The sequence below is a fragment of the Anoplopoma fimbria genome, chromosome 8 (assembly GCF_027596085.1).
Source record: "Anoplopoma fimbria isolate UVic2021 breed Golden Eagle Sablefish chromosome 8, Afim_UVic_2022, whole genome shotgun sequence".
NCBI lineage: Eukaryota > Metazoa > Chordata > Actinopteri > Perciformes > Anoplopomatidae > Anoplopoma > Anoplopoma fimbria.
In genome coordinates this window covers 5524474-5539794 of record NC_072456.1, presented here as the reverse complement: position 1 = coordinate 5539794, position 15321 = coordinate 5524474, and the positions used below count along the sequence as shown (strand labels likewise).

Sequence of the window (15321 nt, the reverse complement as noted above, 5' to 3'; positions counted from 1 at the left end):
TCACTCTTTTCCACCCAAACTATTTTCTGAAAGTATTAATACATGACTGCATATAATAATCTGACCAATAAGCTAAATCAATCACCAACTTGATCAAACCCTTCCTACTCACATGTAGTCAAAAGGCCACAGGTCCATAGTGACGTTGGCGTCCATCTTGACGACCTCCACCGTAGCGATGGTCTCTCTCTCAACTTCGCTGCTGGCCCCGTCGGGCCCCGGGGGCCTCGTGAGCCACTGGGGCTGCCATCGCCCCGGATGTGGTTTAGCTCGCAGTTCTCCTTGATCATTTTGATGCACGTGTCGCTGATATCGGTTATGGTGACTTTGACGGCGTTACGGAGGTGCTTCGCCCACTGGAGGCCCATAATCCCTGAGAGAGAGCAAACATACAGAGGTTTAATGTTAAAGCGACGGACTGGGAACAATTTATCGACAAATACTTCCATGGCATCATGTAAATTAGGATAATCTGTTTCTTGCACATCAATTTTAAATTTAAGACAGTTATATTTGACATATTTCTAATGTTTCTATTTCATATATAGGATTCTTGACTTGCAGTGCTTGTTCCTTTGTCATTTCTCTTATAATGTTCATTGTGAACATTATTCACCGTAACATCCTTTCATATTGAAAACCTATTCTGTAATTAACCACATGCTGATTCTGATGTGTTTAAACTTGACAATCAATCCTGATCCTGATCAGTCTCAGATTCATGTTTTAAACTAAGGCTGCGACAAAAGTATTTTCACTTTTCTCAATAATCAATTACTCTTTCGCTTTTTAAAATGACAGAAATTAGTGGGAGAAAATGTCAATGGAAATTCCCAAAATTGTACATATTGTACTGTAAATATACAGATTCATTGCCTGGTCCGAAGTACAGTCTAAAAAACAAAGACAAATAGTTTACTATCAACGACGACTAAAAAAAGCAGGAAATATTCACATGTGAGAAATTCGAACTGGGGATTTTTTTTAATCTCTAAATTTAAAAAAAGATGATTGACTGATTGACTAATCCCTTTGTTTCTTTCAAATTAATTGATTAAACAAATACAACTGTAAAACAATATCGCCACGGTGATGGGTGAATGTGTGACAATGTCATATGAGCTTTTAATTGGTGTTTTTCTGCTGGATGGTCCCCTAACAGTAACTAACTGGGTTACACCAAACGGTTCTGGGTTAAACCAGGAGGTGGCAGCAGAGCGTCATAATGAAGGTGTTTCATGGTGACCAGTGGAACAGCTCCTCATACCGACACTCAGCTGACGGTAGCTGCTCAGAGTGTACACACATTTACTCTGTATGTCAATGTGTTTAAGATAATGCCCATAATATCTTAATATGTTTATTTGATGAGAAGGTGCAGTCATAAAAAGGTGGCATATTGAGTTTGAATATTTATCTCAGTGTTGCATTATCATAGGCTATTATATCTTCAAGGAGAAAAAAAGAGATAATTTTCTAACCATCGAGTTGAGAGAAAATATTAGGACAAAATATGATGAGTCAAAGTTAAGTTTTTCAAGATGTTGCTGTAGATTTTCCATTCCTGTGAACCAACAGTACAGGCGAAAACAACCATGAACATATTAATGAGTTCAAAGGTTGCGCGACACGTTGATGTTTCCATTCGATGGGAAGGTTCAATTCAATTCAATTCAGTTTATTTTGTATAGCCCAGAATCACAAATTACAAATTTGCCTCAGAGGGCTTTACAATCTGTACACATGTTACATCCTCTGTCCTTCCCTCACATCGGCACAGGAAAAACTCCCCTAAAAAACCCCTTTAACAGGGAGAAAAAAGGAAGAAACCTATGGGAGAACGACAGAGGAGGGATCCTTCTCCCAGGATGGACAGAATGCAATAGATGTCATGTGTACAGAATGAACAGCATAACAGAGATACAACACATTCAATGTATATGACATAAATGATTCATATAATAAGACTACTTATAATAACAGCAGCAGGAGATTAATACATAAAGATGGAGGGAGAGAAGAGGAGAGAGGAGCTCAGCGTATCCTAGGTAGTCCCCGGCTGTCTAGAAGAGGAGCCTGATAACTGAAGGCTCTGGCTCCCATCTTACTTTTATATACTCTAGGAACCACAAGTAACCCTGCATTGATTGAGCGCAGCTTTCTAGTTGGGTAATATGGAACTATAAGTTCCTTAAGATAAGACGGTGCCTGGCCAGTTAGAGCTTTGTAGGTAAGTAAAAGAATTTTAAATTCTATTCTTGATTTAACAGGGAGCCAGTGCAGAGAAGCTAATACTGGAGTAATATGATCTCTTTTCTTAGTTTTTGTTAGAACACGTGCTGCAGCATTCTGGATCAACTGTAAAGATCTAAGAGACCTATTAGAGCAGCCTGATAATAAGGAGTTACAGTAATCTAGTCTAGAGGTAATAAATGCATGAACTAGTTTTTCTGCATCGCTTTGAGACAGGATTTGCCTGATTTTCGCAATGTTACGTCAATGAAAAAAGGCTGTCCTTGAGATCTGTTTTATATAAGAGTTAAAAGACAGATCCTGATCAAAGATAACTCCAAGGTTCTTAACGGTAGTGCTGGATGCTAGAGCAATGCCATCTAGAGAAACTATATCATTAGATAATTGATTTCGAAGGTGATCTGGGCCTAGTAGGATAACTTCTGTTTTTTCAGAGTTTAACATTAAGAAGTTACAGGTCATCCAGGTTTTTATGTCCGTAAGACATGCTTGAAGTTTAGAGAACTGGTTAGTTTCATCTGGCTTAAATGATAGATATAACTGGGTATCATCTGCATAACAATGAAAGTTTACTGAGTGTTTTCTGATAATATTCCCCAAGGGAAGCATATATAAGGTAAATAAAATAGGTCCAAGAACAGACCCCTGTGGAACTCCGTGACTAACCCTGGTTTTCATCGAGCTTTCATTGTTTACATATACAAACTGAGATCGGTCTGATAAATACGACTTAAACCAGCTAAGTGCGGTTCCTTTAATGCCTATTAGATGCTCCAATCTCTGTAATAGGATTTGGTGATCAATGGTATCAAATGCAGCACTAAGGTCTAGCAATACAAGTACAGAGACAAGTCCTTTGTCTGAAGCTATTAGAAGGTCATTGGTAATTTTCACCAGTGCCGTCTCTGTGCTATGATTCACTCTGAATCCTGACTGAAAATCCTCAAATAAACTATTGTTATGCATAAAGTCACAGAGCTGATTTGCTACTGCTTTCTCAAGGATCTTGGAGAGGAACGGAAGGTTAGATATAGGTCTATAGTTAGCCAACACCTCTGGATCAAGAGTAGGTTTCTTAAGAAGAGGTTTAATTACAGCTAGTTTGAAGGCCTGTGGTACATGGCCCGTTAGTAAAGACAGATTGATAATTTCTAATAAAGAATTGCTAATTAAAGGTAAAATTTCCTTAAGCAGCCTAGTCGGAATCGGGTCTAAGAGACAGGTGGAAGGTTTAGACTTAGAAATAGTTAAAGTCAATTGTTGAAGGTCGATGGGAGAAAAGCCATTTAAATATATTTCAGGTTCTACAGCTGTGGATCAATCGGTACTGGTTGAGGGCAGTAGATTATACATTCTTTCTCTAATAGTTAGAATCTTATCACTGGCTACAGTGCTGAAGAGAACCCTGGGGTTGTTCTTATTTTTCTCTATTAATGCTGAATAATAGGCTGCTCTAGCATTACGGAGTGCCTTCTTATATATTTTAAGACTGTCTCGCCAGACTAACCGCGCTTCATCCACATTGGTGGAACGCCATATCCTTTCAAGTTTTCGCAATATTTGCTTTAAATCGCGGGTTTGAGGATTATACCATGGAGCAAACCTCCTTTCTTTTATTAGCTTCTTTTTTAGAGGAGCTATAGAGTCCAGTGTCATTCGCAGTGAGCATGCAGCACTATCAACAAGATGGTCAATCTGTGACGGACTAAAGTTAGCGTAGGAGTCCTCTGTTATATTGAGCAATGGTACTGAATAAAACCCTGAAGAAATCGCTTCTTTAAATTTAGCTATAGCATTATCAGATAGACATCTAGTGTAGAAACTTTTGCCTAATGGCGTACACTCTGGTAGAAAAAATTCAAAGGTTATTAGATAATGGTCCGATAAAAGAGAGTTCTGTTGAGAGACAATTACATTTTCTATTTCAATACCATATACCAGAACAAGGTCGAGGGTATGGTTAAAACAGTGAGTCGGTTTATGTACTGTGGCAGACGCCAGGGAGGGGTGGTGATTGAGGGGAGGTATGTGGCAGCATGCTGGCTCCACCCCCAAGCTTTACAGGGACTGCCTCCCTTAACGATGCAAGCCTGAGGTGCATTAGGCAGGAGTGCTTGGGGATAAAAGGGAGCATGCAACCACATGGAGAAAAACGACTATGGAGTGCCTCTGCGTGAGCCTCTGCGAACTGTGTGTGGCCAAAAAGTGCAGGAAACCTGAATTGACAGATTATTTGTGTACCGACCGCTTTGTGTGAGAACCCTCCCGGTGACGACCCCTGGACTACGGACTACGGACTACGGACTCTGGATTACCCTTTTCCCCACCCTGGTGACATTTATTTCGTCTATCTTGAATAAAACACCTTATTGAACTGCTCTCGGTGTGTGTGTATCATTTGACTTGGTGGCGTGGAAACCCCACACCCACTGGCCCGCTACACGTGGTGGAGAATGCGTGCTTGTAGCCAAAACCAAGTCAAATAGATAGACCAACACAGGGACAACAATGGAAGCGTTGATGAAACAGCTAGTGGAAGTGAGCATGGCGCATCAGGCTACGACCCGGGAGCTGGTGGGAGCGCTAGCAGCCGGACATGGCGGCGTGGCTGCAGGCGCTACAGCTTCCCGTCCTGCCCCCAGCAGGTTTCTTTTAAAGCAGACAGAGACTGATGATATAGAGGCATACCTCAATACCTTCGAGAGGACGGCGGTTCGGGAGAAGTGGGATCCAGCACAATGGGCCAGCCTACTCGCACCGTTCCTGTCAGGCACAGCACAGAAGGCGTATCAGGACCTGACGGACGATCAGGCGTCTAACTACGAAGGGCTGAAGAAGGAAATACTACGCCGGTATGGATACACGTTGATAAGTAGGTCACAGAGGTTTCATGATTGGACTTATGATGCAACGGCGTCGCCGCGCTCACAAATGCACGATCTAATTAGGTTGGCCAAAGGCTGGCTGACGGCTGCCCCACTGACGCTTACGGCCACAGAGAAGGTGGTCATGGACAAATTCTTGCGGTCCCTCCCATACGAGGCTAAAAAGTTAGCCAGCCAAGCTAACCCGCAGAGCGCAGATCAGTTGGTGGAGTTGGTGGAAGGTCACCAGGCGGCTGTGGAAGTCCTACGCAGTGGACGTCCACTGAGGGGGGAACCCAACCCTCGCCCAAAGGAGCAGGACCGGGAGCGGATAAGGACGGAGGACCACGGCAGGATCCCGGCCAGGGAGACGCCAAGAGCCAGCCCCCGAGATGTCGGCCCTTCCTGAACCCAGACAGCAGAAAGTGCTACGAGTGTGGCGAGCCGGGACACATCTCATGGACCTGTCCGAGTCGTGATGTCGCAATGCCGTCGGCATCAGCTGGTGAGTTAACAACCGGGCGTCCCTGCAGATTGCTGACGGTTTGCTGGGGGAGGAAAGTGGTCCTTCCCCAGTCACTCCGGTGAAGGCCAACGGAAGGGACACGACAGCTATGTTGGATTCCGGGAGTATGGTGACCCTGATCCGACCGGACTTCGCCCGGTCCACGAGCTTGAGGGACACTGTGGCAGTAACATGCATACACGGGGAGACTAAGAACTACCCCACTACCCTCCTTCACCTACAGACCACAAAGGGGCAATACACAGGACCAGTGGGAGTCGTCCCAAACCTGCCAGTGCCGGTTCTTATTGGGAGGGACTCCCCACTGTTCAGCCAACTGTGGGCCAGTTTGGCCGGAGAGGGGGGAGAGCGGGGGAACCTAAAGGAAAGAGGACACCGGAGAAGGGCGAGGGCCGATAAGAGGGAGGTCCAGATGTGTGGCCTACACGAGGTGGACCCACAGGGGTCAACTGAACCTCTATCGGGAAGTGACGCAGGGGACACAGGACAGGAGGCAGGGGAGGCGAGTATGGACAATCTGTTCCCGATGGACCATGGGCAAAGCCAGAGCCTGCCTCATTATCGGGACGGTTCGGAACAGCCCAACTGGAGGATCCCAACCTGACGAGTGCTCTCCAGCAGGTGACCGTGGTGGACGGGAAGGCCATCGAGGGGGTAGGTCTGATCACATACCCTCATTTTGCCATCAAGAACAAGTTGTTGTATCAGGTCGTAAAGAGGAATGATGAATGTGTGGAGTTGTTGTTGGTGCCCCGTCCCTTTGTTCAATCAGTCCTGCAGCTGGCACACTCCCACCTTCTTGGGGCTCATCTAGGGGTGGAGAAGACCCTGGACCGGATCAAGGCAAGATTCCACTGGCCGGGGGTAAAGAGGGCAGTGGAAGATTACTGCCGCAGTTGCCCGGAGTGCCAACAGGTGGCACCAAAACCACATTTCCGTGGCCCATTAATTCCCCTACCCATTATTTCAGTTCCTTTCAGCAGGATTGCCATGGACCTGGTGGGACCACTACCCAAGAGCAGCCGGGGCACCAGTACATCCTGGTGATACTGGATTATGCCACTAGGTACCCTGAAGCCATTCCACTGCGCACCATGGCCTCAAAAGGAATTGCACGTGAGTTGGTCCTGATGTTCTCCCGGGTGGGCATTCCCGAGGAGATCTTGACAGACCAGGGAACCCCGTTCATGTCACGAATCATGAAAGACCTCTGCAAATTAATGAAAATAAAACAGTTGCGCACCTCAGTATATCACCCACAGACCGATGGACTAGTGGAAAGGTTCAACCGGACCCTGAAGCAGATGCTGAAGAAGGTGATGGAGGCGGACGGACGGAATTGGGACCAGCTGCTTCCCTATCTCATGTTCTCGATCAGAGAAGTGCCCCAATCGTCGACCGGCCACTCTCCATTTGAACTCCTCTATGGGAGACGACCCCGGGGCTGCTGGACATAGCGAAGGAAGCCTGGGAACAGCAACCGTCGCCCCATCGAACCATGGTGGAACACGTGGGAGACATGAGGGACCGGATGGCCACCCTGTGGCCCCTGGTGCGGGAACACATGCAGGAGGCCCAGGTTGCCCAAGCACGGGTCTACAACAGAGGGGCCCAACAGCGAGACTTCCAGCCCGGAGATAAAGTGCTGGTACTTGTCCCCACAACAGAATGTAAGTTTCTGGCCCGGTGGAACGGGCCATACGAAGTACTTGAAAAGGTAGGGGAGGTGAATTATAGAGTCCGACAGCCGGGACGAAGGAGGCCGACTCAAATTTACCATGTAAACCTGTTAAAGAAATGGAATGCCCGGGATGTACTCTGCTCTATTCCTCCAAAGGCTACCAGTGAAACCGGGCCTGCCAAGGTGCCCCTAGGGGAACAGCTGAGCCCAGCACAGAGGCAGGAGCTCATGGAGTTGGTCGACCAGAACCAGGATGTGTTCTCCAGTGAACCGGGCCACACCAATCTGGTACAGCACCACATCATCACTGAGCCCGGGAAAAAGGTGAAATTGAGACCCTACCGCATACCGGAGGCCAGGAGAGAGGCCGTCAGGACCGAGGTAAAGACTATGTTGGAAGCGGGAGTCATTGAGGTGTCAAACAGTGAGTGGTGCAGCCCCATAGTGTTGGTGCCGAAACCCGATGGCACCATACGCTTCTGCAACGACTTTAGGAAGCTAAATGAGATATCTAAATTTGACGCCTACCCCATGCCCCGAATAGATGAACTCATAGAACGGCTAGGGACAGCCCGGTATATCAGCACGCTCGACCTGACAAAGGGTTATTGGCAGGTACCCTTAGCTCCCGAGGCGCGGGAGAAAACCGCTTTTGCCACTCCTGACGGGCTGTTCCACTACAGGAAGCTACCCTTCGGATTGCACGGGGCCCCGCCCACCTTCCAGAGGTTGATGGACCGGGTACTCCGTCCCCATCGGGGGTACGCGGCCGCCTATATTGACGATATAGTCATCCATGGGAGTGAGTGGGACACTCATGTGAAGCAGGTGAGCGCAGTGTTGCAGGCCTTACGGGAGGCGGGGCTAACGGCTAACCCAAAGAAGTGCCAGCTCGGTCTGCAGGAGGCGGAATACCTGGGCTACACCATTGGGAGGGGTGTGAAACCCCAGATGAAGAAGGTGGAGGCGATACAGGACTGGCCACGGCCCCTGACCAAGAAACAGGTACGCACGTTTGTGGGGCTTACCAGCTACTACCGGAGGTTTATTCCCCACTTTGCATCCGTAGCCAGCCCCCTGACAGATCTGACCAGGGACCGGCTGCCCGCCCAAGTCACATGGACCGAGGAGACGGAGAAAGCCTTTCAGGACCTAAAGACCGCACTGTGTTCAGGACCCGTGCTGGTAACCCCGGACTTCACCAAGCCAATGGTGGTGCAGACGGATGCGTCGGAAACAGGGGTGGGGGCAGTGTTGACACAACTACATGAAGGTGAGGAACACCCGATTATTTATATCAGCCGGAAGTTGTTGCCGAGGGAACAAAAATACTCCACGGTGGAGAAGGAATGTCTTGCCATCAAGTGGGCCCTGGAAACCCTGAAGTACTACCTGTTGGGGCGCCACTTCACCCTGGTCACAGATCATGCACCACTGGTTTGGATGTCAAGGAATAAGGACAGTAACGCCAGGGTCACCCGCTGGTTCCTATCATTACAACCTTTTGCCTTCTCGGTTGTTCACAGGTCCGGGGCAGCCCATGGGAATGCGGATGCCCTATCCAGGAGGGATGCTCTGGGGAGCTGGACCGCCCCTCCCGGTCGGAGCTGAGGGGGGGGTGTGGCAGACGCCAGGGAGGGGTGGTGATTGAGGGGAGGTATGTGGCAGCATGCTGGCTCCACCCCCAAGCTTTACAGGGACTGCCTCCCTTAACGATGCAAGCCTGAGGTGCATTAGGCAGGAGTGCTTGGGGATAAAAGGGAGCATGCAACCACATGGAGAAAAACGACTATGGAGTGCCTCTGCGTGAGCCTCTGCGAACTGTGTGTGGCCAAAAAGTGCAGGAAACCTGAATTGACAGATTATTTGTGTACCGACCGCTTTGTGTGAGAACCCTCCCGGTGACGACCCCTGGACTACGGACTACGGACTACGGACTCTGGATTACCCTTTTCCCCACCCTGGTGACATTTATTTCGTCTATCTTGAATAAAACACCTTATTGAACTGCTCTCGGTGTGTGTGTATCATTTGACTTGGTGGCGTGGAAACCCCACACCCACTGGCCCGCTACAGTACACACTGACAGAAGCCAATAGAATCTAATAATGAACTAAACGCAGTACTAAGGCTATCATTATACACATCCACATGAATATTAAAATCCCCTACAATAATAACTTTATCTGTCTTAAGGACTAAACTAGAAAAAAACTCTGAGAATTCAGATAGGAATTCAGAATACGCACCTGGTGCACGATACACTATGACAAATAAAATTGACTTTAATGCTTTCCCGCTCGGGTTTGAAAGACTAAGAACAAGCCTTTCAAATGAGTTGTAATTTAATTTAGGTTTAGGGTTTATTAATAGGCTTGAGTCAAAGATAGCTGCTACTCCACCTCCTCGGCCTGTGCCTCGAGGAATATGAGTATTAATATAACTTGGAGGAGTTGATTCATTAAGGCTAACGTACTCTTCATGACACAGCCAGGTTTCAGTAAGACAAAATAAATCAATATGATTATCTGATATTAAATCATTTACAAGTACACCCTTAGATGACAGAGATCTAATATTTAAGAGTCCACATTTAATTGTCCTGTTTTGATGCACTGTTGCATTGGTTGCCTTAACTTTTATTAAGTTATTTTGTATAACTCCTCTTCTGTTGACTTTAAATAATTGAAGTGGCCGTGGGGCAGACACAGTCTCTATAGGGTTTTGGGTGGGTAACTGGGTGGGTAACTGCTCCAAAGGAAGCGCAGAGAATGAAGAAATACCCGGCTCCATCTCAGGACGAGCTCCATGCAGAGATCTACGCTGAAAAAGCCTGGACCCTGATGAACTTCAGCACAGACAGAGAGCTGGTTGCAGATTACTTCCAGAAAGCCATCAGGATGCAGCCGGACATGGTGGAGTGGAACACCAGTCACGTCATAGGGTTAGTGAGTGCTTTTAAGCACAGCAACACAGGGCTGGAGGCCGACATGTTGGAGGAAATGAGAGCCGCCAAGGAACAGGATCCTGAGAACTTGTACCTCGCTGCTAAATACCTTGAGCAACGTGCAAAGAAAGGAGAAGAAGTTGAGGATGAAGCACGTGAGTTAGCCGGGAAGATTATGAGAAATCCCGTCAGCAGCTATAGTGGTATGAAAGCAATACTAAGGGTTTACAGAAACTATGTTTCTATTGATGAGGCCATTGATTTGGCAGAGCAGGCTCTGAAAAACCATCCAGATGAGCGTTATCTGAAGAGATGTGTTGCACTCTGTCTCAGATTGAAAATATTTTTTTTCAGCGACAATCGCCCAAAGCAAGTCACTGTTGACAGAGCGATTGCTCTCCACAAGGAGATGATTTCTCTTTACCCTAATTCTTCGCTTATGAAAAAAGTAGACCTCGCAAATATATACGCAAAGTCCAATCACAGCCAGGCTAAAGCTCAGCAGATGTACCAGGAACTGCTAAAAAGTGATCTGGAACCTGCAGAGAAACAGCTGCTGTACAACAGCTACGCAAAATATTTAAACTTTGATCTACAGGATGGCAACAAGTCAGTACAATATCACATGAAGGCGGTAGCGATACCGCTAAAATCCTTCTATCGTGGGAACAGCATCAAAGTTCTGGAGAAGATTAAAAGTAGAAGAAGGAACTCGATGTGGAGAGAAATAGAGGTGTTTCTGGAAAACCTTCAAGAGCCATAGTAGGTTTGAACTCCTACTTGCAGAGATCTACGGAAAAAAAAGATAATGATTAGGACAAAATATGATGAGTCATGCTTGAGTTTTTTTAAGATGTTGCTGAAGGTTTTCCATTCCTGTGAAACGACAGTACAGGCGAAAACAGACTTGAACATATTAATGCGTTCAAAGGTTGCGCGACACGTTGATGTTTCCATTCGATGGGAAGGTGCAGCCATGGACAGCAAGACATGCAATCATTGCTCATCAAGTTGCTCATTTCCCTGCTTCACAGCAGCCCACTGCTCTTAAAGCCATATGATGGGATTACATTCAGAGGGCAGAGTCCATTTATGCACCTGTATATCATCATTGTAATAAGGTTTACATTTATTAGTTTAACCAGGAGGAGACCATTAATGTGTGTCGTGTTTTTTGGTGACTGTAGACTGCATAATCAAGTTATGTAATGTTTATCCCAATATAAATCCTCCAAAATAAAGCAAAAGCAAATCGAAGGTAAGGCTTGTACTATAACCAGGAGGGGAGCATTGCTGTATGAAGTGTTTTTGGTCACTGTTATTGAATATTTTTGTGATATATCTTTTTTTTTTTAACCATTGCACCTTGTAGATGATCACTGCGCACTCATGTGCTCTTTTGTTATTGTTTTAAATACATTTCGCTTCCCAGCTGAGTTACTGTTCTGGGAAATCCGAATATGAATGTCTTCTGATTTTACCGAACAAGGCTACCTGACCTTTTCTCATATTTTGAGTCCTTATCTTGTTATTACAAAACAGTAACGCACAACTTATAAGATAAAAATGAGTCACCACTGTTGATGAGTTATGATTCAGTTTTATCAGATGTGGCTTTAGGTGAAAGATCAAAAAAGCTTTCTCAACGTGTCAATATTTCAGTCGGACGGGAAGGTGCAGCCATAATAATGTGCTATCTTGGGTGTGAATATTTCACTCAGTGGGGCTTCATGTTATGCGAGAAGAAGAAAACAAAAACAGTTTCATACTCAATATCAATTTAAGAGAGAATAAAATCACAACATTTGACGAGTCATGTTTTAGTTTTATCAGACATGGCTGTAGGTTTCCATTCCCGGAAACGAAAGTCAAGGAACACAAGATTTTATACACAAGTGCCACGCCTCCACAATCCGCTTCCACGTGATTGTGAACATTTAAAGCTGCGTGCTCAACAACGTCATATCATTTATATGCCAGCGAAGACAAAGCAGCAGCAAAAACCAACCCTAACTTAGAGAACTACAGAGTTGAGGAAACAGCTGAATGATGAGGTGAGTAGCTGTTTCTGCATTTCATATTTTTGTTGGAGTAAATAATTAGTATCATTATGATTTATTTAATAGATCAATGTGTCCTAGAGCCAAACATTATTAACAATATGGATCTTCAAGTCATTGATGATGTATTCAAACTCTGCTGTTCAGTCTGATTTTAGGTCCTTCCTTTTCCAGTCCCTCCTTTCTTTCTTCAGGCAATACTACTTTAATATCTCCTGTTTCTTCCTTCTTCCCTTTCAGTCAGCGCCACAGGGTTAAAAATAATATTTCCTTATTATTATTCCTTATTCTTAACAATTATTGCTAATCCCTAATGCCTGACTCTGTTTATTCCTTCCTCACAGGCATCATCCCATCTTTCTTTAGTCATTTATTTATTTATTTATTTATTGCACACTTCTTTCACCTTTGTGTTTTCGTTCAGCCTTTGTTTATCCTTGCCCTCTCTGGTTTTATATTTTTACGTTTTCATACCATTTCTTTCCTCCATTGTCCCATTTCCTTAATTCCTTCCTCTCTGTCCACTCATTTGCCTTCCTTATATCCTCATCTTCCTATCCTCTCATACCTCTTTCCTTATCCATTCCTTCTTCCATAACTCCTTTCTTATTTCCTTCCTGTCCGTTCAATGCTCCCTACTCCATTTTTCATTTCCCCCTCCCATCCTTCCTAACTTCCTTACTTTCCCCTTACTTTTCCTTGTTGCCTTTCACATCAAACCATGTTTGTTTGTCACATACACAACCATACACAGTGCGTGTAATTCAATTATTTTGTGCCTAGATCAAGGAAACAACTAACAGATCAAATTATTTCCTTTCCTGGGAATTAAATGCTCTTCCTCCATTTAAATCTTCCTCTCTTCCTCCACATGAAATGAACAGTTATTATCCAAACATAGCACACCGTAGAGCATATTATATTGACCTAGTGATGTGTTTTAATATTTGTCATTTTTACTCTCCATCAGTGCTGCTAAGAGTCAAACAACACTGACGTCAAAACTGGAGGCTCTGCAGTGCCACTTCACCTGGGGTCTGGACCCCAGCAAGACCAAACTCTTACGTCTCAGGGACAAGCTGGTGGACATCGGCACGGAGGAGGGTAACAGCTGGCTGGGTTCCATTTACAACCTGCGGGGCTTCATTCAGTACCAGCTCGGGGCCAATGAAGACGCCCAGAGTTTCTTCAACAAGGCTGCAGAGGTCTTCCGCCAGATGAGAAAAGCAGATGACGGTCCCTGGCTGGTGGTGAACTACGGGAACCTGGCTTGGCTGCACCACCACCTGGGAGACCAAGCAGAGAGCGAGGCTTACCTGTCAAAGGTCGACGCCCTGATGAAGAAATACCCGGCTCCATCTCAGGACGAGCTCCATGCAGAGATCTACGCTGAAAAAGCCTGGACCCTGATGAACTTCAGCACAGACAGAGAGCTGGTTGCAGATTACTTCCAGAAAGCCATCAGGATGCAGCCGGACATGGTGGAGTGGAACACCAGTCACGTCATAGTGTTAGTGAGTGCTTTTAAGCACAGCAACACAGGGCTGGAGGCCGACATCTTGGAGAAAATGAGAGCCGCCAAGGAACAGGATCCTGAGAACTTGTACCTCGCTGCTTACTACCTTGAGCAACGTGCAAAGAAAGGAGAAGAAGTTGAGGATGAAGCACGTGAGTTAGCCGGGAAGATTATGAGAAATCCCGTCAGCTGCTACAGTGGTATGAGAATAATACTAAGTGTTTACAGAAAGTACGTTTCTATTGATGAGGCCATTGATTTGGCAGAGCAGGCTCTGAAAAACCATCCAGATGAGCGTTATCTGAAGAGATGTGTATCACTCTGTCTCAAATGGAAAATATTTTTTTTCAGCGACAATCGCCCAAAGCAAAGCACTGTTGACAGAGCGATCGTTCTCCACAAGGAGGTGATTTCTCTTTACCCTCATTCTTCATTTGTGAAGAAAATAGACCTCGCAAATATATACGCAAAGTCCAATCACAGCCAGGCTAAAGCTCAGCAGATGTACCAGGAATGGCTAAAAAGTTATCTGGAACCTGCAGAGAAACAGCTGCTGTACAACAACTACGCAAGATATTTATACTTCAATTTACAGGATCGCAACAAGTCAGTACAATATCACATGAAGGCGGCAGAGATACCGCTAAAATCCTTCTATCGTGGGAACAGCATCAAAGTTCTGGAGAAGATTAAAAGTAGAAGCCAAATGTGTAGAGAGATAGAGGTGTTTCTGGAAAACCTTCAAGAGCCATAGTGGGTTTGGACTCCTACTAAATCTGGAAAAAAATTAAAGGTATTGCATTACCTTAAAAAACTGTAAATACTTATTAATTGAGCTTTATCCTTTAAAGGGAGGTTGTCTGACAGTTTTTACACTTAAGTAGTTCATGGAAGACAATAGCTTTAAAAAAAATAATATCTAAAAACCTATATATTTGTCTGAATAAGTAAACTCAATTTGCATGACAGGCTGAGCCATTCAATAACGCTGGTCTTTTGAATAACATCCACTGTGGACATGTCTAAATGTCATTACCATAATTCAAAATCACTTGTTTATTACATTAGATTTGTATGAGATGTTCTTTTTATTATATTCCTGTTGTGTGTTTCTCTCCTCTAAGCACATTATTTTTAAGTTTATGTAAGAACATAAGGCACTATATTAAATCGAGTAGTGTATTGAAATATAAAATTATGTAATGATGTTATAGTTAATTTGATGGAGCCTGTAACAGCCAGATACAACTGATTGTATGTATCGAAAGTATTTCAAGCTGTGTATCAGTAGTACTGAGTATTGCCTACTTATACTATTAAATATACCATGATTTTCAAGTTGTGTTTTTTTTTGCTGGTTACTATACAAGAAATTCTTGTACTCTACAGAATCTTGCAGTACTCTACACAGGGCGCTGGTGGATGTAAATCAAACTAAAGCTCTTGAATGCTACTGCCACATTGAATGTTTGGT

The 15321-nt window shown here is 45.0% G+C and overlaps 2 protein-coding genes across 2 annotated transcripts; both read left to right on the top strand.

Annotated features, from left to right (window-relative positions):
- The first annotated feature begins 10095 nt into the window (after positions 1-10095).
- On the top strand, positions 10096-11034 carry LOC129094892 (uncharacterized). The gene has a single exon (XM_054603195.1). The coding sequence runs from the start codon at positions 10096-10098 to the stop codon at positions 11032-11034; it is 939 nt and encodes a 312-aa protein (XP_054459170.1).
- A 1169-nt stretch (positions 11035-12203) lies between these two features.
- On the top strand, positions 12204-15185 carry LOC129094891 (interferon-induced protein with tetratricopeptide repeats 1-like). The gene is made up of 2 exons (XM_054603194.1): positions 12204-12325; positions 13302-15185. The coding sequence occupies exons 1-2, from the start codon at positions 12318-12320 to the stop codon at positions 14599-14601; spliced, it is 1308 nt and encodes a 435-aa protein (XP_054459169.1). The 5' UTR covers positions 12204-12317; the 3' UTR covers positions 14602-15185.
- Positions 15186-15321: the final 136 nt, after the last annotated feature.

What these genes read in the sequence shown, in the direction of transcription:
- LOC129094892 (XM_054603195.1), top strand. Translation starts at nt 10,096, where the DNA reads ATGAAGAAATACCCGGCTCCATCTCAGGACGAGCTCCATGCAGAGATC.